Source organism: Penaeus vannamei, chromosome 16, assembly GCF_042767895.1.
Source record: "Penaeus vannamei isolate JL-2024 chromosome 16, ASM4276789v1, whole genome shotgun sequence".
In the NCBI taxonomy this organism is placed as follows: domain Eukaryota; kingdom Metazoa; phylum Arthropoda; class Malacostraca; order Decapoda; family Penaeidae; genus Penaeus; species Penaeus vannamei.
The window spans coordinates 36,094,631-36,119,630 of NC_091564.1; the positions used below are offsets into that span (position 1 = coordinate 36,094,631).

At 40.6% G+C, this 25,000-nt stretch overlaps 1 protein-coding gene across 3 annotated transcripts in view; it reads left to right on the forward strand.

The window, feature by feature from the left end:
* Imp (IGF-II mRNA-binding protein) overlaps positions 1–25,000 on the forward strand; it is a 282,316-nt gene that overhangs the window by 89,431 nt on the left and 167,885 nt on the right. The window contains exon 1 of one of the 3 annotated variants that reach the window (XM_070131429.1): positions 11,626–11,695. The exons of the other annotated variants lie outside the window; for them this stretch is intronic. Within the exon in view, the coding sequence (XP_069987530.1) occupies positions 11,637–11,695 (59 nt within the window). The 5' untranslated portion in view covers positions 11,626–11,636. Of the gene's footprint in view, positions 1–11,625; positions 11,696–25,000 lie in introns of those variants that run through there. 3 annotated transcript variants of the gene reach the window in all.

Consider the following 25,000-nt stretch of genomic DNA (forward strand, 5'->3'; position numbering starts at 1 on the left):
TTTATTATTGTCGTTATGATTATTATTAGTGATATTATTATTGTTACTAATGGTGATATTATTGATATCATTATCTTTTTCATTATTATACATTGTATTTTATTACTAAATTACTAGTATCCTATTATTGATATAATTATCACTATGATTATTATATGTTGTGTTATCAAATTACTATTAATATTATTTATAATTAGTTGCCATCATCAATAGTACTAGTATCGGCTGTAATAGCAATAGTATGATGCAAATCCACCTTTATTTTTCATTAATTTTTTTTCATTTATTTTTATTTTTATTTTATTTTTTTTATCCGTTTCTATTTTAACTTATTTTTTATTTAGTTTTTTTTTCAATCTTTACCGAGCTGCAGTTTGGTAAAGGTAGATAAAGATAGAAAAGGGTAGAGATAGATCAAGATAGAAGGATAGGTAAATGTTGTTTGATAATGAGGACGTGAAACGCCGTGTGCTCTGCTTATCATGTAATATTAATTTTATATAATGGTAGTTATGGATAGGTATTTGCCGTTGGGACGTTCACCCATTTATAGCGTTTTTTTTTTTTTTTTGTCCTATTCTTCTTTCTTTCTTTCGCTTTTTTAGGTTTTTTTCTTCTTTCTTCTTTTCGTTTTTTAGGTCTTTTTCTTCTTTCTTTCGCTTTTTTTCTTTTTCTTTCTTTTTTTCGCTTTTTGTCTTTTTCTTCTTTTTTCGGATTTTCGGTCTTTTTCCTCTTTTTCTTTCACCTTTTTTAGGTCTTTTTCTTCTTTCTTTCTTTCGCTTTTTTAGGTCTCTTTTTTCTTACTTTCTTTCTTTCGCTTTTTTCTTTGTTGTTGTTTATTATATTTATTATTGTTGCCATAATAGTTAGTTATTTTTCTTCATCCCTTATCATATTTACCTTTACTATTACTTATAACCATTATCGTCATTGTTATGGTTATCGTTACGAAACAACTCAACATTTATCTTTCTATCTTAATCTATCTCTATCTTTTTTCTATCTCAATCTACCTACCTCTTTCTATCTTTATCTACCTACCTCTTTCTATCTTTATCTGCCTACCTCTTTCTATCTTTATCTACCTACCTCTTTCTGTCTTTATCTACCTACCTCTTTCTATCTTTATCTACCTACCTCTTTCTATCTTTATCTACCTACCCTCTTTCTGTCTTTATCTACCTACCCTCTTTCTGTCTTTATCAACTTACCCTCTTTCTATCTTTATCAACCTACCTTTTTCTATCTTTATCTACCTACCCTCTTTCTATCTTTATCTGCCTACCCTCAGTCTATCTTTATCAACCTACCTTCCTATCTTTCTCTGCCTTCCTTTTCCATCTTTATCCATCTACCCTCTTTCCATCCCTCTCTATCTACCTACCTTTCGTTCCCATCCTTGTTTTCTCTATCTTTATCCCTTTTTTTTCATACCTTTCGTCCGCCCAACTTTTATTAGTGGAAGAAGAGCGCCGTGGCGTGTTGGAGCGGCAGTCACGGGCCTCAGGAAGCGAGGGAGATGGAGGCTGCGCACGGGAGGGAAGTGCTGGGATGAGGATGCTGTGGCGGGGTTCGTCTCGTGGGGTGTGGTGGGGTGTGATGGTGTGGGTGTAGGTGTAGAGGGGTGTGTAGGGGGTGTGGTGGGGTGGGTGTAGGTGTAGAGGGGTGTGGATGTAGGTGTAGAGGGGTGTGGGTGTAGGTGTAGAGGGGTGTGGATGTAGGTGTAGAGGGGTGTGTAGGGGTGTATGTAATGGTGTGTTCTCGCGTTGTTGTGTGTGTGTGTATGTATGTGTGTATGTAATGGTGTACACTCGCGTAGCTGTGTGTGTATGTGTGTGTGTGAGATTGTGTGTGTTTGTGTATTTGTGCGTTTGCTCGTGGAAAAAAGACATTTCGAGAGAGTGGGTAAGAGAGAGAGAGTGTTTGTATGTGTGTGTGTGTTTGCTTGTCTGTTTACTTGTTTGTATCTCTGCCTGTGTGACTTTGAGTGTTTGTGTATGTCTGTGTGGCTCTGTGTATGTCTGTTCATGTATCTGTATCTGTGTGTATATGTGTATGTCTGTATATGTATATGTGTATGTATGTGTATGTATATATCTGTGTGTATGTGCGTTCATGAGTGTGCGACTGTGTGTCTGTCTGTATCTGTGTGTTAGTATCTATCTGCTTCTCTGTCTCCGTTTGTCTCGGCGTGTCTGTCCGCATACATAAACATTCAAATATACAACATGTAGATGGTTTTTTACCCTCCGCTTTTTTGCAATTACTAATTCTCTACTTACTATTTTCCTCTGCCTTCTCTCTCTCCCTCCTCCTCCCCTCTCCTCCGTCTCTCTCCTCCTCTATTCTCCTCCATCTCCCTCCTCCTCCATTCTCCGCCAGCTCTCTCCTCCTCCCCCATTCTCCGCCAGCTCTCTCCTCCTCCCCCATTCTCCGTCAGCTCTCTCCTCCCCTCTCCTCCTCGTCCCTCTCATCTCTCTCTCTCTCTCTCCACCCCTTCCCCCCTTCCCTCTCCCTCTGATGTTTGGCAAACATAAAGAGGCAAAAAGTCAGCTGTTCGCATCTTCTGGAAGCAGTGCCAGAGCAGGTGCCCCTCGCTGGCTAAGACAGTGGCACTGAGGAGCATGCGAAGGTGCCTCCGGGAGTCGTAGTAATGCAGACACGACTTGGTTGATGGCAGGGCAGGCGCCGGCAGGTGTTTTGTTAGGAAAAAAGTGCCATTAACATAGCAAACGCCATGGCAGCTGTTTTTTGTCAAGGTCGGAGGCACCGGGGACCCTGTCAAGATTAGGGAATGAAACCATAATGTTGGTCAGCACTATATCAGCGCAGGTCGAGAGACACGCCAGGCACACATTAGTGACATGCCGGACGTTCGGCGAGGCCAAAATTGGGGCTGCGGCAGAGGGCGGCGGCCAGAGAGACAGGAGGAAGGGGCAGGGGGAGGGGGGGAGTCACGGAGACAGAGATAGACAGTTTGGCACTCTGGCGGCTCATGCAATGGGCTGTGTCCTGTGTAGGATTGCTTTGTCAACATCAGTAGTCGTTCGCTGTTGAGGCACCGGGCGAGATGGGGGGAGGGGGAGGGGGGGGGGAAGGGCGCATCTTCACCTGAGACGAAGCACAAGAGGCTACGACTCGGAGAAATCCTGAGGCAGACGGGTGCCAAGATGCCAGCGACCGCCACCTCCGCCACCATCCCGACGGCCCGGGTGTAGCGGCTGTGGTGCGGGTCACTATACTTTATGCTAGAGATGAAGAAGATTGTAAGGCGTTATTTAGACAGTAATACTGGTACAACAAGTGCTATAAATGAAAAAACAAAAACAAAAAAGAGCAGAGGATGGCAGTTCAGAGGCCATCGGGTTCACTCAAGACAAATGCAGATTGTGTCAGTGCCAAAAGGCATCGAGGGTTTTGTGAGCAACTGGTGGCACCGACAACAGCATTAATGTAGGTGTCATTCAAGCCCATGCGAGAGGCTGGCACCAGGCACCCCTCCCCTCGTATACGTAGCGAGACCCAAAAATAACATGTCTAGACACAAACACGTACGCACGCACGCACGCGCCTCCCAACACACGTGCGCGAGGGGGCAAGACGTTCCTTATTACGAAAGCCCTTCCCCTCTGCTTCTAGGCAAATGAGGGGAATCGAGTAGAGTCTAGAGAGATAAGAAGCAACTCGTGGCTGCCTTTCATAAATCAGGGTTTTGTTCCCTCGTGTTGGGAAAGTAACAAGTCTCAGACATGTTTACGGCGGATTCGATTCTTTGTATCTGTTTACATCAATGTTTACATCACAATTACAATTACATTACAATGTTTACATGTTTACGGCCGATTAGATTCTTTATGTCTGTATCTCTCGTGTAGTGTTGTCGCGCGGGCATTGATGATCCGAAGAATGCACATCAGCACATCAGGCATGTTTTAATGACCAATTAAAGACGTAATTGTGCGTAATCCATTCGCCAATATTGCTGAACGTTTATTCTAAGAAATTGCTAGGGTCATTTTTACGCGATAAGAGAGCAGCTTCGTACACCTGTGTCTGTTCATCCGTGTGTGTGTTGTTGTATGTCTGTATTTGAGCGCAAGTTCTCATTTGTGTTCTTGAGAATATCTGCATTTCTAATCTTATTTTTATTCTCCCTTTTAATTTTCTTACATTTTGGGACATTTGTAATTTTGTCTTTTTCATTTTATTTATTTATTTTAACTTTCTAATGTTATGTTATTTTAAATCTTACATTTTTAATCTTGTTTCACATCTTCCCTTTTTGTTCTTATTTCAAGTCTTACCTTTTTAATGTTATTTGAAATCTTACCTTTTTAATCTTATTTAAAAATTTTCCTTTTTAATGTTATTTTAAAACTTACCTTTTTAATCTTGTTTTAAATCTTACATTTTTAATTTTACCTTTTTAATCTTTTGTCTATTGAACCTTAATTTAAATTTGATTTTTCATCTTGTCTTTCGATTTTTTGTTTTGCTTTTTTATTATTCTTCTGAATCTTTTACTGAATCTTATTCTGTATTATCTTTTGAATCGTATTGTTAATTTTACTCTTTGAATCTCATCTTTAATCTTACCTTTTAAATCTTTTTCATCTTAGCTTTTGATTCTTTACATTATTCTTTTTATTTTTTGCCTTTCGAAGTCACATTATAATGAAAGTATTATGGCACAGGAAGATGTGTTTTATGTTGACTAGTACAGCACCATATATTAGAACATAGTGTTTATAGAATGGCTAATGGCTGGTGCATCTGCTGATAGACCTTAGTATATTTAGAGGGAAGGGTGGGCGCAGGGTGGGCGCAGGGTGGGCGCAGGGTGGGCGCAGGGTGAGCGGGTTGAGTTGATCTGTTTCACTTCATGTAATTGAAGGGAATATATATTTTATTTGCTGATTTAGAATAGGTGCTCCAATTTTTATGCGTTGCTACAGACAGTCAATATGTGTGTGTGCGTGTTTTTTTGTGTGTGTAATTTTGAGAGAGAGAGAGAAGAGCATTTGTGTTTGCATGTGTGTGCGCGCGCTTGCGAGTGCATCCATTTACATATGCATGTGCGTGTCTGTTTGTATGTGTAAACGTGCGTGCATTCACATGTGCATGTTTGTGCATTTACATGTGCATGCATGTGCATGTGTATGTATATGCATATACGTGTGTATAAGTATATATGCGCGTGCATGTCTGTTTACACGTGTGATAATATCTCTGATAAATGTATGTAATGTTTATATGGAGGCATAACCTTAATTTACACACTGAAGCCACATGTACTTTCGTTAACAGACCTTAGTACTATGTCCTTCACTTCAAAACCTTGCCTTCTTGAAAATGCTACCAATGACTGACTTTATTTTCCAAAGCCTTAAGTCCATGTAATCTGCAATTCTCTTTTCCCGAGATGCCACTATTTGCCCTCCGTCTTATGCCAAGCACATCCTAATATCCAAAGACGCTTAAGCAAATAGCCTTTTGAGAACAGTAAAGACAAGACGCTGGACTAAAGAGATGGAGCACGATAATCAGAAAATTGTAGTACGATAATATTGTGATCCCGAAACTGCACGTCATGAAGGATCATCGTCTGGGACACGGTCGGCAGCCAGATGTACGATACTTCCAGATAAGATCAATCGTCGTTTTCGCCTGTTTTCTCGCCCCGTACGACAATGCGGTCGTTCCTACGTGCAGGAGAATATTCGTCCTTCTATTTAGCTTCATTTTGATATGCGTTAGAGTGGGAGTTATGGAGTTTAATGGCTTTTTTGAGGGGGAAGAATAGGAAACTCGGCATGGGTGGTAGACAGACTGCTCCGGTAAAATTACGCAAACAAGAGAGAATCGATTGAGAGGTACGGCAGGAGAGCACAAGGGGTTTGTTTGCTTTTGTGGGATTCGGGATAGTTGTCGGAGGAGGAGGTTAAAAATAAAGGAAATGAAAAAAAGGAGACATGCTGCATTTGATTGCGTATTCGGATAGGACTAAAATAAAAAAAAATCGAAAGGTTACGGATATGGGAGCCTATACCAACTCCTTTCCCCTCACTCTCTCTCTCTCTCTCTCTTTCCCTTTCTTTCTTTCTCTCTCTGCCTTTCCCTTTCTTTCTTTCTCTCTCTGCCTTTCCCTTTCCCACCCTCTCCTTCTCCCTTCCCCTCTCCCCCTCTCTTTCTCTCCCTCTACCTCTCTCTTTCTCTCCCTCTCCTCCTCTGCTCTCTCTCCCACCCTCTCCCTCTCCCACCCTCTCTTTCTCTCCCTCTCCCACCCTCTCTTTCTCTCCCTCTCTCTCTGTCTCAGTCTCTCTCTCTCCTTCCCTTGTAAAATGTAAGATGCCACATTTCTTCAGTCTTATGACATTCCAAGATGTTGCCTGATCTTTTATTTTCTTGGCTGGATTTTGTGAGAGCTTTTCAGGTCGTTTATCCCAGTATTGTGTGTACTCTTGTCTACCGGACTCTTGTCTCCTGTGTCGCTCTGGATGGACAGCAGATTGGGTTGAACGATGAGCTTGAGGGAGAATATTTATATAGGAGTATGTGTTTGTGTCTGTGTATAGAAATACGCGCGCGCGCGCGCGCACGCACACACACACACACACACACACACACACACACACACACACACACACACACACACACACACACACACACACACACACACACACATATATATATATATATATATATATATATATATATATATATATATATATATACACACCACAGTATCAACACACACACACACACACATATTATACACACACTATACACAAACACACACTCATACACACTCATACTCACACACACACACACACACTATACACACATTATACACACATTATACACACATTATACACACATTATACACACGCTATACACACACACACATTATACACATTCTATACACACACATACACTACACACACACACACACTATACACACAAACACACTATACACACAAACACACTATACACACAAACACACTATACACACAAACACACTATACACACAAACACACTATACACACAAACACACTATACACACAAACACACTATACACACAAACACACTATACACACAAACACACTATACACACAAACACACTATACACACAAACACACTATACACACAAACACACTATACACACAAACACACTATACACACAAACACACTATACACACAAACACACTATACACACAAACACACTATACACACAAACACACTATACACACAAACACACTATACACACAAACACACTATACACACAAACACACTATACACACAAACACACTATACACACAAACACACTATACACACAAACACACACACACACACACACACACACACACACACACACACACACACACATACACACACACATATATATGATATATATATATACATATATGTTATATATATGTATATATATATATATATATATATATATATATATGTTATATATGTGTGTGTGTGTGTTTGTATATGTTTGCATGTTTGTGTGTGTGTGTGTGTGTATGTATATATTAGTGTATGTGCGTGTGTGTGTTGTCTGAATATATAAATATATAAATGTATATGTTTATAAACACACACATACAAATACGCCAGAAAGTTCTGCCTTTTTTCGTTCCTATTGCATACCGCTTCTTGGCCCCTTGACCTGCAATGACCTTAGTTTCGGCCTTGTTGCTGCGCGTCCATTTCCTTTCTCGGGAGGGTAACAGAGGTCATAAGTGGAGAGGCAACATAAGGTAACTTTATCGACAGTCTATGCGGGGGGCCCTTTACATGCAATGTATAGTCGATAGTTAAACTAGCTTTCTTTCCTGTTATCAGCTGTTGTCGTCCTCCTCAGCCTCAATCTTGTCTGCGTGTCATTGATAGTGAAGGGGGGGGGGTTGTAATGATGGGACAATGAACAAAGGATGGGAGGATTTTAGATCTCGGTTTAAATATTGGTCAATGGGACGCGTTAAATGCTTGTTTTCGTGAATAAGCAGTTTGGGGAGACTATAACGAGCTGAACTAACTGGTCTTTAGAAGTAGAAATCGTTGTTGTGAAGTATTTCGTATAATAATCATGTTGGCAGTACAGTTCTGACAGTACAGTTCAGCGAGTGAGTTCTGGAGGACAACCTGTGTCTTCATAAGTGTATCTGTGGAACAATATCTACACTTTTAAACCTGTACAACTGGATCTACACAACTACAGCATATCTACACAACTCCATATATACATATAATATCTACAGTATATATGCACATATATATATGTACAGTTTTCATGGGTGTTGCTAATCAATGAACAATACCAGTGAGCAGATTTAAGACTGCCTTCGTTCACACAAACGGTTTGATTTTTATCAATTTATCGGATCCTTAAATAAACAGGTGTGTAAATGTAGATTTGTGGGTATAAAGCGTCCGTGGGTATATACAGGTGTGTGGATATAGATGTTAGAAAGAAACACTATGCACAAATTAGATTTATTGAAAGGGAAATCTTGCTTTTCAATAAATTTAGTTTGTGTATAGTGGGTATTTTTGATCATGGTATCAACACGTTATAGTGTTATAGTGCAGATAGAGATGTGCATATATTTACTGTACATATTACATGTATATATGTAGTTTTGTAGCTCTATTGTAGTTGTGTAGATACAGTTATACAGGTTTAAAAGTGTAGATATTGTTCCATAGATACACTTATGAAGATATAGATGTAATCTCATCTTTTCAAGCATTGCGTTTCAATCGCCGCAAGTAGTTATTGAACAAAAACTCATTAGGTAAGATAATTATACATGGTTAGAAATCGTTATTATTCAGAAAAAAATAGCCTTGTTGATCTGATTATTTTTTTTCTTTTTTTCTTTTTCGTTTTCACATCTTTGCATCTTCTAGCGAATCATAATCTATGAATCAAAATTTAATTATTTTATCATCCATTCAAATCTGACTAAACACAGTCGAGACAATATTTTATTAAAAAAAAATAATAATAATGAATTAAATCCGTGGTTCGAAAAAGAAACATTTTTAAAAATTTGAGTTCATTACATACTTTGTCTCCTTTTTCTCTTCGCTTGGAACAGTGTTTTATCATCTAGCCAGTTGTCGGGTACAAAGACCCGTTGTTCCAGTGTTCTTAGAATTCAACTCGTAAAAGGTGTGTACGCGCATAAAGGTATTTCGGACATTCATGCACAGGCATGTGTGCTCATGGCAGGCTCACTTCCGTGCATGGCGCTTTCTGTTTGTGTCTGCTTTTTGTGGTCTTGACGTGACACTCTTTTGCGTTCTCGCTCCCTTTCTCTCTGTTTTATGACTGACTATATACATGTATATCCATCTCTTGTTAATTATATATATATATATATATATATATATATATATATATATATATATATATATACACACACATACACATACACATACACATACATACGTATATATTTGTGTGTTTGTGTTTGTTTGTGTGTGATAAACAATGTATGTTAATGTACATACACAATATGTACATGTATATGGCACATATGTAAATCTAATGTACATTTACCCCTTCCCCCCTTCCCCCTTCAGCGCCCTTACTTCCCCTTTCCCCCCTCCCCCCTTCCCCCTTCAGCGCCCTTCCTCTTCTTTCCATTTCCATCACAAGATATAACTATTCGTCGACTTGAAGACAATCGGAACCTTTAAAAATGGATTTGTCTCGCTTCATTCTCTTATTCTCTACCGCCGTTGACACTAGACCTCAGGGTAGGGTCATTATCATTGTTATCAATGCTATTAGAAAAGGTCGTTGTTAGGTATAGTCGAGGTCAGAGAGCGAGGTCAGAGTGCCTGGTAGATCGTGTTGTAGATTGTGTAGGAGTGCCGGGTAGGTAGGTTTCTTGGTAGGTAGGTTTCTTGGTAGGTAGGTTTCTTGGTAGGTAGGTTTCTTGGTAGGTAGGTTTCTGGGTAGGTAGGTTTCTGGGTAGGTAGGTCTCTGGGTAGGTAGATCGCCGGGTAGGTAGGGTAGATCGCCGGGTAGGTAGATGATCGCCGGGTAGGTAGATGATCGCCGGGTAGATCACCAACGCAGGTAGCCCGGAAGTAGTATTTTCAGCTCGGCCATTTATTGAAGGACTATCTGCATGATTGATAGAATTTATTGAGGGTATTTTTAGGAATTCAGATCACCTTGATTTTAATTATGTTATTTTTGTTTTGATTATATATAGTATTTGTGTATTGGTTGGTATTTGTTCATTCTTGTCTGTTAGATAATAATAATAATAATAATATCTGTTAGATATTATTATCATTATCAGTATCATTTTTATCATTATTTTCGTTATCTTATCTCTCATCTCTGTCGTTATTGCTATTGTCATTTTTTATTATGATTATTATTGTTATTGTTGTTGCTGTTGTTATTCCTGTTATTGTTATTCATTAGTTATTGATTATTAATGAATCATTATCTTCATTATCTTCATTATAATCATTACTATTACTATCATATTATAAGTGTTGCTTATAATGATGACGGGTATCTTTTATCATCATTACTGGTAATATTAGTAGTATATTGTAGTTTATTATATTAGTGATAATGATAAGGATGGTGGTAGGTAATGGTGATAAGAATGGTTATAATAACTAATTCTTTATCTTCTATATGTGTATAGATATATATACATGTTTTGTTCTTGGTGTTTTTGCTATTCATAGTATTCTCATTACTATTTCTAACGATGATAATTATATAATTACGGTACATTACAAAATATATATTTTTTTTAATCATTATTATTATTCGTCATCGTTATTATTACCATTATTCATTATTATCATCATTATAGTTTTTTATCACTATCATGATAATTATTATCATCATTATATTTTTATCACTATCATGATTATTATTAGTATACCATTATTTTCATCGTTGTCAATGTACATAAATTCATATTTTACATGAAAGTGATAGATATTGGTGTCACTACTGTTACTGTAATAGTTATTGTTATCGTATAAGTGGCATCATTTATTATTGTTATTGTCACTGTTACGGGTATTTTTGTTAGTATTATTACTATGTGATTATTAGATTTATTATTTTATTACCGTCAACAGCACACCTTAATTATTACATTATTATCATTGTCATTATCATCAGAAGCAGCAGTAACGGTAGTAGCATTTTGGTTATTGTAAATTATCATTATTGTTGTTAGTACTATCTGTCAGTGCCATTTATATAACATAATCATTAAAAGTTTTCCTGTTTATTCAGAGGGATATAACGATGTTGTCATTATTTCATGACAGTTGTGTGACATAGATTCTTTTAATAACATTTTTCTTATGATTATTGACTGTTTGACATTGCTGTTATTTCTTTTTCTTAATAGCAATTGTAAGGTATAATCCATATTTATTCCTAATACTTCAAGTTTTTTTCTTCCTTTTTCATCCCAGATTCAACCGGCAAACAACTAAAAAGACAATTAGTCACCTCGTTTCTTCACAAGACAATTTATATGTTTTGTTTCTCTCCAGTTCACTTCAAACCGTCGAATTGGCCATAATAATCAATTCCAAATTTCTTTCTTTTTTCAGGCTACACCTTCATGGGTCACAGCATCGTGGTGGAGCCTTCTGTCGCCGGCGGAGGAGCCAAACGTGCAGTGTAAGTACCCCGAGATGTGTTCTTGTACTTCGAAAGCTCATGGTTTTTACTTTTTTTTAGGGGGGAGGGGAGGGAGGGAGGTAGGGGTGTGTGTGCAGTAGGTTGTTTGGTTATATAAAAAATGGGGGAGGGTATTTTTTTTTTTTTTTTGGGGGGGGGTCTGATATATTTTGTTTTTCTTTTGGCTTTCTGACATATTTGTTTTATTGAGCCTTGTTTGTTCGGTAGCTACATGTGTGTGCATGTGTGCGCGCGCGGCATCATTTTTCTTTTGTATATACATATCTTTTTTCACCCAAAGCTTAGCACAAGTGTATGCTAACAGATCAAGAAATCCTATAGCGTGGTTATGCTCTGCCGAACAGATTAGCAGTTGGCGTAATAAATGTAATCATAGTCATGAACTTGCGCCACTAATAACCGACCATAAAATTGGCGTTGCGAAATGACCTTTGACCATACCTGACTTTTATGCTCTACTGGCGATGTAAAATAGTTGGTTTCTATAAGGGTTTATCCTTCAGAGCATCTTGTGTGTACTAGAGGGTTAAGACGTCCATATGTATGCGGTGACCAAGCGCTTTCCTTTCTTAAACGGTGGTTTATATTTTTAAATACGGTTTATTGGTTGTCCTCTTGTTTCTGGTTCGTGAGAGTTACTCAGATAAAGAAATTTCTCTCCCCTTCTCCTCCCTCCTTTTCTTCCTCCTCCTCCCTCCTCTTCTTCCTCCTCCCTCCCTTTCTTCTCCTCCTCCCTCCCTTTCTTCTCCTCCTCCCTCCTTTTCTTCCTCCTTTTCTTCCTCCTCCTCCCTCCTTTTCTTCCTCCTCCTCCTCCCTCCTTTTCTTCCTCCTCCTCCCTCCTTTTCTTCCTCCTCCTCCCTCCTCTTATTCCTCCTCCTCCTCCTCCTCCTCCTCCTCCTCCTCCTCCTCCTCCTCCTCCTCCTCCCCCCTCCTCCCGCTCTTTATCCATCTCTCTGCCTGTCCCTCCCCCTTTTTAGCATCCGAGTACTATCATCTGCATGGCGATTCCCTCTCCGTTTGCAACTTTTCTGACATCTGTATGGCAATTCCCTCCCCCCCCCCCCCCTCGCGCTGCCATCAGATCCGCCAGGTGACACTTTGCCAGAATGGAACCGCAGATTTTTGGATCACGGGTCGACGCGCAGCATGTATGTCATTTTCCCTCCCGGGTCTATTTTCTTGCCGTGACGATTTTCTGCCTGAGGGAAGGAGGTCTGCAAGGATGCTCCGGTGCGGGGGGTTCTGAAGCTGGGTGGCATTTCTTTCCCCTTCCTTTGGCCCGTCTCCCCTCTTCTCTCCCTTTGGCCCGTCTCCCCTCTTCTCTCCCTTTGGTCCTTCTCGCCCCAATGCGATATCCCCCTCTCCCCTTTCCCCCTTTTGCAATATCCCCTTCTCCCCTTTCCCCCTTTTGCAATATCCCCCTCTCCCCTTTCCCCCTTTTGCAATATCCCCCTCTCCCTTCTCCCCTTCTCCCTCTTTCCCTCTTTCCCCCACTCCCCTTTCCCCTTCTCCCTCTTTCCCCTTCTCCCTTCTCCCTCTTTCCCCTTCTCCCTTCTCCCTTCTCCCTCTTTCCCCTTCTCCCTTCTCCCTCTTTCCCCTTCTCCCTTCTCCCTCTTTCCCCTTCTCCTCTCCTCCCCTTTCCCCTTGCCGGACTTTGCAGGCTGAAATAATTGTTGCATACTGAATGCGTCGAAGGAGCTTTCTGAAAGGTCACTCATGGAGGATTTAGTTTCTTGGAATAGGAAGATTGTGAGAGGGCGAGGAGAGGGCAGGTTGGCGTGGGAAAGGTGGGGGAGAGAAGGGACAGGGGGAAGGATAGAGAGGGGAGAGGGGAGAGGGGGAAGGATAGAGAGAGAGGGGAGAGGGGCAAGGAGAGAGAGAGGGGGGCGAGAGGGGCAAGGAGAGAGAGGAAGAGGGGAGAGGGGGAAAGAGAGAGAGGAAGAGGGGAGAGGGAGAGGGGAGAGGGGAAAGGAAAGAGAGAGGGGAGAGGGAAAGATGAAAAAAGGAAGGAAGGTAGAAGAGGAAAAGAGGGAAGGAAGGAAGGAGAGATTGAGGGAGGGAGGGAAAGGAGGAGAGAGAGAGAGGGAAAGAGGGAGGGAAAGAAAGGAGGAGAGAGAGGGAAAGAGGAAGAGAAAGAAAGAAGGAGAGAAGGAAAGAGGGAGAAAAGGAAGAAGACTCGACAGATAACAATCCTGTGAGGGTAAAATTCATGAACATGTTTATATTTTTTTATTATTTCCCGTCACGGGGTCGGGTGTGTAAATATTTGAAGCTGCATTCGCTCTCTTTCGAAAGTTGAATAAACACGTTTCGAATTTCGCGGTGAATAACAAAGTTAAGAATTAAATTTACATTGTTAGAATGAAACGTAGTACGAATGTGTGGCTGAACTTTTTTGCGGAGTCTGCACATTGCAAAAAGAAAAAGATATATATGGAATTGTTAATTAGCCGGCATTGTGATGATAACGTGGCTGTGGAGGTACTGAGCTATTGTTTGTGCGTGGAGAGAGGAGGCTTACACACACACACACACACACACACACACACACACACACACACACACACACACACACACACACACACACACACACATACACACACACACACAAGCAGGTAGGCAAACAGATAGACATGCACACACTCACACAGGCAGGCAGGCAGATACATAGATCCATATGCATATCCACACACACAAGCAGACACTCACACACACACACACACACACACACACACACACACACACACACACACACACACACACACACACACACACACACACACACACACACACACACACACGGGACGCCCCAACACGCAGACCCCTGCAAGTCGTAAGTAAGCACTGCCCCCCCCCCCTTTCCCCTTGAGCTTAAACAGGTGTCAAGAGAGTAATCTGCATTCCCCCCCCCCCCCTCCCCCGCCCGTGTGTTTCCCCGTGACGGACAATGGACAAACTCCGCTGTTACGGGATGAAAGAAAGGCATCCTGGGGCCGACCGCGGGATGTTACCATAGTAACGAGATACTTAGCGGATCTCGGGCCAGTACTGTGCTCGACACAGTGGCATCATGAGCTGGAGCGTTGGAGATTGGACGGGGAGGGAGGGAGGGAGGGGAAGGGGGGTAGGAATAAGGAGAGAGAGAAAAATAGAGAGAGAGAGAGGGAGAAAGAGAGAGAGAGAGAGAGGGAGAAAGGGGGAGAAAGAGAAAAAGAGAGAGAAAGAAAGAGAGAGGGAGAGGGAGAGAAAGAGAAAAAAGAGAAAGGGAGAGAGAAATGAAAGAAATTTTTTCTTTTCAAAAAGAGGTTGATATTTTTATATTTGTTACAGGGCGTTTTCACGATGCTTTGTTGACGGTGGAGGGTGTGGCGGCGGACACGACCCGTGCAGGAGGCTCAGGGAGGGGAAGAGAGGGGAGGGGAAGGGAGGGGTTGTACCTCGGGGGGCCTAGGGAAAGGGGTGAGAAAGGGAGGGGAGGGAAGGGAAGGATCAGAGTAAGGGGAAAGGAGGAGGAGGAGGAGATAGGTCACTCCCCTCCCTCCTTTCTCTCCCCTCTCTCCCCTCTCTCCCCTCCCGAGAGGCTGGGAGAGCGAGGGGAGGAGGGAGGAGGGAGGGAGGGAGGAGCCTGTGACTCACCCTTCCGTTATTCAGGATGTTTTTGACATTTTCGAGCCCGTGTTATGGCGAATCCTTGCAAAAGTTTTATTCCAGCGGATTATTCAAGTATTGTGCCGTAGCTGAGATGGGCGGGGAAGGGCATGGGGGCTTAGCGAAGGGCCGAGAAAGTGAGCATATTTAATAAAGACACTTGGGGGGATCTAAGCGATAGATGGAATGAAATCGAGGGTCTTGGAAGCTTCGAGTAGATCGGATATGCATAAAGGCTTGGCTGTGAATAATGCCGGTTACGTTTGAAACTAAGTTCCTTATATTTAGATGCGTTACTTTTTATATTTATATTTATTTTATATTTTATATATTTATATTTATATTTTGTTATATTTACTGTATTTATATTTGTATTTTGTTATATTTACTATATTTATATTTTGTTATATTTACTGTATTCATATTTATATTTTGTTATATTTACTATATTTATATTTATATATTGTTATATTTACTGCATTTATATTTATATTTTGTTATATTTACTGTATTTATATTTATATTTTGTTATATTTACTATATCTATATTTATATTTTATGTTATATTTACCATAGACAAAGCGTCTAAGACTAATTAAAAATGGCAGAAAAATATAATTTTATTGGTATTTATTTAACTTTATTGGTGTTTATTTAGAATACATCTTGAAGTAAGAATACTAAGGAAAAGAAAAAGAAAGAGGGAGAAGGAGAGAGAGCGAGAGGTGGAGGATCTTTTCACCTAATTGGCGCCGCCTCCTCGGGTCTCGAAGATGGAGGAGAAAGGGACATCGGAGGCTTTTCTTTCTTCTTTCTTCTACTTTCTTCCTTCTTCTACTTTCTTCTATTTTCGACTTTCTTTCTTCTTCTACGTTTTCTTTTTCTTTTTATTAGTATTAGGTTTATTATTCTTCCTCTCCCTTTACTGTCATTATTTTTGTCTTTATATTTTTTTCTCTGTTCGCGAGTAGGATCATAAATCCTTAAATGAACCTTTAGAGAGATAGAGATAGAAGACGGAAGGGGAAAGGGAGAGGAGAAGGAGGGGATAGAGAGGAAAGGAAGAGGAAAAGGAAGAGGGAAAGAGAAGAAAGGAAGAGGGAAAGAGAAGAAAGGAAGAGGGAAAGAGAAGAAAGGAAGAGGGAAAGAGAAGAAAGGAAGAGGGAAAGAGAAGAAAGGAAGAGGGAAAGAGAAGAAAGGAAGAGAGAGAAGAAAGGGAGAAGAGAAGAAAGGAAGAGGGGAAAGAGAAGAAAGGAAGAGGGAAAGGGAGAGGAAAAGGGAGGGGAAAGGAAGAGGAAAGGGAAGAGAAAGAGAGAGGAAAGGGAGAAGAAAAGAGAGGGGAAAGAGAGAGTAAAGGGAGGGGAAAGGAAGAGGAAAAGGGAGAGGGAAGGGAGGGGTAACAGTGCCAAGGAGGATGCTCGGGCGGGGGGGGGGGGAATTGGGCGGGTTTGGGTAACGCTGCCAATAACTGAGTATCGGATAAGGGTGCCAAGTTGCGGGCGAGTGCGTGTCCTGGAGGGGCATGATGAAGTGTGACCTTCTAAGAGGTCATTTTCCCGAGAACAAGGTCAACGGTGCTCCCTTAAAAAAACGAAGAAAAAAAAAAAAAGAAACGGAAGACAAATAGAAAAAACGAAGAAAAGAAAAAAAACGAAGAAAAAAAAGGAAACAAAGACAGATTGAAAAAAACGAAGGAAAGAGAAACAAATTAAAAAAAAAAAAAAAAGGGTTTTAAGGAGGCAAACCCTTATTTGACTTGCATAATCATGAACTCGCATCAGATTCACTGCAGTCTCGCCCTCCGCTTGTAAACACACACACGCAGATAAGAATAAAAAAAAATTACATATATATATATATATATATATATATATATATATATATATATATATATATATATATATATATATATATATATATATATATATACCAGCATCGCCGAATGAGGAGGTTGTTCCTGAGGCGTCGGGATGTCGGACCAAGCAAGCAACAAACAAGCAAGCAAGCAAGCAGGGGGATATTGGCGAACAGGCAAGGGAGAAGGGAAAGAGGGGAAGAGGGATGGAGAGAGGAGAGGGAGAGGGATGGAGAGAGGAGAGGGAGAGGGACGGAGGGAAGAGGGAGAGGGACGGAGGGAAGAGGGAGAGGGACGGAGGGAAGAGGGAGAGGGGCGGAGGGAAGAGGGAGAGGGAGAGGGAGAGGGTTGGAGGGAAGAGGGAGAGGGACGGAGGGAAGAGGGAGAGGGACAGAGACGGAGGGAGAAGAAGGAGAGGGACAGAGATGGAGGGAGAGGGAGGAGAGAGGAACAGAGGGAGGAGAGAGGAGAGAGGAACAGAGGGAGGAGAGAGGAACAGAGGAACAGAGGGAGGAGAGAGGAGAGAGGAACAGAGGGAGGAGAGAGGAGAGAGGAACAGAGGAACAGAGGGAGGAGAGAGGAACAGAGGAACAGAGGGAGGAGAGAGGAGAGAGGAACAGAGGGAGGAGAGGGAGAGAGGGAGAGGGACGGAGGGAGGAGAGGGAGAGGAACAGAGGGAAGAGGGCGCAGGGAGGAGAGGGAGAGGGACAGAGGGAAGAGAGGGAGAGGAACAGAGGGAAGAGAGGGAGAGGAACAGAGGGAAGAGAGGGAGAGGAACAGAGGGAAGAGAGGGAGAGGAACAGAGGGAAAAGAGGGAGAGGGACAGAGGGAAGAGAGGGAGAGGGACAGAGGGAAGAGGGAGAGGGAGAGGAACAGAGGAACAGAGGGAGGAGAGGGAGAGGGATGGAGGGAAAAGAATTGCCTTGCTTGCAGTTGTGCCGGAGTGCCAAGATAGCTTGATTTCCTGTATTCTGGTGGTGTATTTATGTATCAATTTCTTTGTTTATTTATTCATTTATTTAAATGTATTTTTATTGATTGATTTGCTTGGTTATTCACTCTTACTTATCTTCTGCCTCTTTTCCTTTCTTTTTTCTCTCTCTTTATTCTCTTTCTCTTGTCGAGTTGATTAATTACTTGAAAATTACAGACATGAAGGACGCAAAAAATGAATAAATTGATGGTTATAAAATTTAATTTAGATAAGGAATATTTACAAGATAATCGCGATATGATGATAATTGATGGTTCTTCTGGTAGTCGTTTACAATGTTTTGCTTACAAGAGTATTAGAATATTTGGCGGTAGTTGTATAAAAGTATTTTTTTTTTTTATCGAAAACTTTGCATACGGAAAGTTGAGGAAAGAAAGACGATATGAAACTAGTGAAGAAAAAAAAAGTTGAGATTGTGTTAGTTAATAATTTTATAATTCAGTGACATTTGATATAGGAATAATGTTTATTGGTTTCACTAAGACGAAATTGTCTTTTTTTTATGTAATTCTGTGCAAGTCTGCTAATTATTGCATCATTGGATCTCCGCTTTCCCATATTTTCTCGAAATCATCTTAAAACAGTTAATTTATTAAAAAAAAAAAAAAAAAAAAAAAAAAGGTTATATCCGATTCCTAATAGGTCTCACCGTTAGCATCTCCTTTAGAGTCGAGTATCCCATTCCCAAGCTGCGGGACTTTGGACCTTACGGACGAGAACTGCGTGCCTTGGCGTCATGGACTCCACCTTGGGCTTGGTGTCTTGAAGATGGCTTTGGCTTGAACGGTTTCCGGTGCGTGGAGTTTTATGAATAATATGTATAATCAATTCATGGTCTTTGTTTTAGGGACTTGGGTAAGCTTGTGGTGGGAGGAGAGGGATGGAGGGAAGAGGGAGAGGGTGGGATGGGTGGAGGGAAGAGGGAGAGGGATGGAGGGAAGAGGGAGAGGGAGGGATGGGTGGAGGGAAGAGGGAGAGGGTGGATGGAGAGAAGAGGGAGAGGGATGGATGGAGGGAGGGATGGGGATAGATGGAGGGAAAGGAGAGGGGAAAGGAGAAAGAGGGGAAGAGGGATGGGGAGAGAAGAGGGGGAGGGGGATGGAGGGAGGGAAGAGAGGGAGAGTGAGAGGAGAAGGGGGGGGCATGGAGGGAGGGAAGAGAGGGAGAGTGAGAGGGATTGGAGGGAAGAGGGAGAGGAGAAGATGGATGTGGGAGAAATAATTTGTGATCGTTATTGTTGTTATTGATGTTATTGCAGCTGACACAAGTGTTGTTGGCTTGTGATCATTGTGTTTTCTTGTTTATGAGTTATTTTCTTACTTTGAATTGATCATATTTGCTAATTAGTTTCATTTTGGGATTGCTAATGGTACTGTTAGTGTTAGTGTTATTATTATTATCATCGATTTATTATGATAGTAATTAATGGAGATAATGATAGTGGTATAACAATAATAATGATAATGTTATCGCTATTATCAATAATCTGTTATCGTTATTATTTTTATCATTAGCATCATCACGATTATCATCATCATCATCATTATTACTATCATTATCCTTATTGCTATCGTGACCATTTTTTTTCAACATTACTCTCATTATGATCCTCATCATTAATCTCTCCATTCTTATCATAATCATTCCCATAATGACGACCATTTATCATCACAACCATGGTAATAATTTCCTTCTCATTAGGACCGAGAAAGTTGCATGCCGTGATCCGACTCTTGTGATCTCAGCCCATGGTTATTTTGCCGTATTTACCAACAGGTGTAAATCCGTGTTTTGCGTGTGGCGACCTTTGACCTCGGGCCAGGTCACGAAACTGCGAATTGCGGTTTGTCTGGCCGTTGTGAGAGAGAGAGAGAGAGAGAGAGAGAGAGTAGGAGGGAGGGGGGGGGAGTGTGGAAGGGAGGGGGAGAGAGTGGGAGGGAGGGAGAGAGAGTGGGAGGGAGGGAGAGAGAGTGGGGGAAGAGTGGGGAGGGAGGGAGAGAGAGAGAGAGTGGGGGGGAAGAGTGGGGAGGGGAGGGGGGGAGAGAGAGAGAGTGGGAGGGAGGGGGGGAGAGAGTGGTAGGGAGGGGGGAGTGTGTGGGGAGGGAGGAAGCGAGCGAGTGTGTGTGTGTGTGTGTGTGTATTTTATCTTGCCCTTGACCTTCGAAAGAATTGGATTTTCTTGCTTTCATTTTGTATTTTTATCTTATCTGCGGAGTGACCCCGAGATATGGGCGTAACCCTACCGCCCGCCCACCCATCCTTCCCTCCCCCCCTTCCCCCTCCCATGTTCCCTCGCTCTCGTTTTCCTTTTTTTTTAAAGAATGGATATGGGTATTACTACTTGTTTACCTATTTTTTCTGTACATTAATTCATTCTCTCTCTCTTTCACCGTCTCCCTCTCTCTCCTACCCTTCCTTCTTTCTTCCTTCTCCCTCTCTCCGTCCCTCTCCATTGCCCTCTCTCCTCTCCATTGCCCTGCCCTCTCTCTCTCCTCTCCATTGCCCTCTCTCTCTCCCTCCCTCCCTCCACTTCCCTCTCTCTCTCTCTCTTTCCATATCGCTCTCTCTCTCTCTCTCTTTCCATATCCCTCTCTCTCTCTCTCCCTTTCCATATCCCTCTCTCTCTCTCTCTCTCTCTCTCTCTCTCTCTCTCTCTCTCTCTCTCTCTCTCTCTCTCTCTCTCTCTCTCCCCATCTCTCTCCCTCTCTCTCCCTCTCTCTCCCTCTCTCCCTCTCTCCCTCTCAATGCCCCCCTTCCTCCCGCTTACATTTCCACTGCCGATTTCCACGACCCGAACATAAGACGCCTTGGCTCGGTTGATAATCATTTCTCTAACTCCTTTTCGAGGCATTGCGATAAGGAGAGATAAAAAGGAAGCGTTATCACGTGTCCTTTGTGATGATAGGGTTCTTTGTGTTTTGTCTCTCTTTAGTGTGTTTGTTTGCGTCGTTAGTGTGTTTGTTTATCCGTTCGACTTTCGAGGCGGGAATCGTCGTCTTGTAAGGAGTCGTGTCAGGTCAGTTACGAGAGGTTGACATGAAGGAAGGCGGATTTTGTTTAGCCGAAGTATTTGGCAGTGCGTGTGTGCTGTGTGTGTGTGTGGGGGGGGGGCGTGCGTGTGTGTGTTGTGTTGTGTTGTGTTGTGTTGTGTTGTGTTGTGTTGTGTTGTGTGTGTGTGTGCGTGTGTGTGCGTGTGTGTGCGTGTGTGTGTGGGGAGGGGGGTGTTGTGTGTGTGTGCGTGTGTGTATTGTGTGTGTGCGTGTGTGTATTGTGTGTGTGTGTGTGTGTGTGTGTGTGTGTGTGTGTGTGTGTGTGTGTGTGTGTGTGTGTGTGTGTGTGTTGTGTGTGTGTGTTGTGTACATATATGTATGTATGTATGTTTCTGTGTATTATGCATATGTATGTGTAATATATATGTATAGTGTGTATGAATGTATCTTTGAATTTATTAAATAGTATATGATATGTGCAGCAGACGGTATACTATCATCAATGTGCACACAATTAAATATTCACAAGTGTCCCCTCGTGCACCCACTCCCCCTAGTCAAAAATAATATCAAACGCCCCCCCCCAAAATAAAAATGTTTGTCCGAAAAAAATATTTCAAGATTTACTATCGACGCTTTTGAATCATTTAAATTTGCATTGAAGTATTGAGGTATTCTAATACACCATTTTCTAATAATAATGATAGTAAAATATAGTAAATCATGATGATAGCAAATCGTGATGATAGTAGATAATGATGATGGCAAATGATAATGATAGCAGTAATAGTAATGATGATGATAATGAATAAGATGAGGAGGAGGAGGAGAATGATGATGATAATGAGGAGAAAAATAATGAGAAAAATAATAAAAATGAGGATAATGATGATAATGATAATAAAAATGAGGAAGAGAAAGATGGAGAAAAATGATAATAGTGAGGAGAATAATAATGAGGAGGAGAATGTGATGATAATAATAATAATATGGTAATAATGATATGGCGATAATAATAATGATACGAGAATAATAATAATAATAATGATAGGATCATATAATAACAATAATAGGAGGAAGAGGAGGATAGGTGGATGATGATGATGATAATAAATATATGATAATAATAAATATATTCTTCATCAACACTAATCACTTTTGTAATCAGAATGAATTTAATAACGATGAAGGTAATATTATATGATTAACGACGTTGATTAGTATAACTGAATTTTTAAATACACTTAAAAAATCACTACGTTTTTATTGCAATTATTGATTATTGGAAATAAATATATTTTCTATATCGTTGTTATTGTTTTTCGAAAGATTATCATGTCCAGGCTTGGAATTTAATATTGATAAGGATATTGATTAGTTTATTTGGTATTTGAAATATTTAAATAGTTTATATATGCTTTTTATTTTTTTCATAATTAGTGATGAGGATGTAGGCAATGTTAGACATTTTTATCATACAAATTTTATTGATGGTGTTATTTTCCGGATTTTAGTTTTATATCACTGTTTTATTATTGGTAGTTATTATTGTTATTATTGATAGTTGTTATTGTTGTTGTTATAATTATCATTATCATCTTACTATCACTTTTATTATCATCACTATCATTACTGTTAGTATTATTGACGTTATTTTTTAACTGTTGTTATTTCTGTAATTAAAATTATTCTACTCATAATTTGCATCAGCTCGCTATTATTTTTCTTAAATGGTAGTAACAATAATAATTATGACCGCAAAATTTTAAAAAACAATACTTATAATAATGATGTTAGAGATTGTTTTAATGATGTATTTTGTGTTGTGTACAAATGGTATGGTTACAGTATATTCATGATCACGAATTTATTACATATTTCCATGTTCAGTATTTATAGTATTTCTTTCTTTTCTCTCAAAACAGTTATGATAGCAAAGAGAATGTGTTTTTTTTTCAAAATCATAATTCATTGAAAAATTTCATTTATGCATTTATTTTCACTTAAATCAAATACATATTCTATAGACGTTATTGCATATCGGAATGTGTAAATATATATACGTATATTATTTTTATCTACTCACCATTATATATTATATTATCTATCAGTTAAAATATATCAGTATATATATTTTTTCATCCACTTACCATCAAATATTTACATTTTTCACCATTTCTGCGAAGGCAATATTTACGAGCACCCTAACGACGCTACCAAATACTAGGGATGTCCGACCAACCGCCACTTGGAATGTGATATTGAACACTGTCCCTTTCGATAATTAAAAAGCGCCAGTCTCCGCACGACCTCTAACTACCTGTACGAGACCCTCTAACTGTGCGGTAGTTACTTGTCGATTCACGAGGCCAAGTGTGGTAATGGGGCTAGGATAAGGGAGGAAAAGCACGAAACAGGATGCACAGAATCCGAGGATATTTTAGGTATACACCGCACGGGCAGCGGAGGGAGGAGAGGGCAAGGAGAGAGGCTGGCTGGCGGGGTTCAGTAGGCCTAACGCGGGAGACCGCTGAGGAATTTATTTAAAATCGTGCGCTTACGCTCTCTCCACCCGGTCGGTAGGGGGCCAGATCGCTCGGGGTTGTGCGTCTCTGCATGGGCCCACTGTTGCTGGGATCTGTGCTTGTGGGAGCAGTGTTAAAAAAAATATGATGTGACTGAGCGGAAATGTTTGGCACTTCTCTTGGATCGAGTTCGGAGCTGGGAGATGCCAGGCAGGGTTTTTGTCATTTTTCCTTCGGGGGTGAGGCGCGCAAGCGACCGGGATGACACGGTATGACTGAGGCTGATTTTCGACCGAGTCACACGTGGAGCCAAATTTGGGGAATATACCGCCGTTTTGTCAAATTCTGCGCCTTGCCATTAATAAATGCCGTCCGACAACCGCGCTAAGTGTTGCCATACGCATAGTCTTTATCGGTGCTACATCAACATGCGCACTTGTAGGAACGCCCTACGCCGCTAGTTGTTCTTGCAAAAGTTTTGCTTTTTAGAGACTCATTGGGACAAAAGAGGTTCTTTGCCTTATAAGACTAGGTCGCTTCCCTCCGAACCGCAGTTTCTCATGCGACGCAGCCCCTTTCGAACCGCTAGAAATACCAGGGGAAGCGAGTATTTTCGAGGGACGCGCTCGCCGATCCCTTAGCAGGCAGGCTGCTTTAGGCCATCAGGTTCGTACTGTTCTGTGGGGCTTCCAACCGTCAGCATCTCGGCCGCAGCAGCATCCACCGGGAGATGTGGGAGATGGATAGAGGCTGGACGGGGTAGAATATTTGATCCGGAGTTCAAAGAGATTAGGTTGCTAATTAAGACGACTTGTGCTGCAGATATTTCGCTTCGATTGAATAAAATTTGGCTGCTAGCCTCGACCGAATCTGTTGAGAAATTAAAGACATTTCCGTTTACCTTCCTGTGTGTTTATGATCTTGTAGTTGTAATATTCCTGTTATTTCCGATGGATGTATATATGACATGACAAAACCAGATTTTCAAGGGTATTCCATATATGTATATATATAAATAAACACACCCACACACACACATGTATGTATATATATATATATATATATATATATATATATATATATATATATATATGTATATATATATTATTTATTTATTTTTATTTATATATGTATATTTATTTATATTTATGTATGTATATTTATTTATATTTATGTATGTATATTTATTTATAATTATGTATGTATATTTATTTATAATTATGTATGTATATTTATTTATATTTATATATGTATATTTACTTATATTTATAT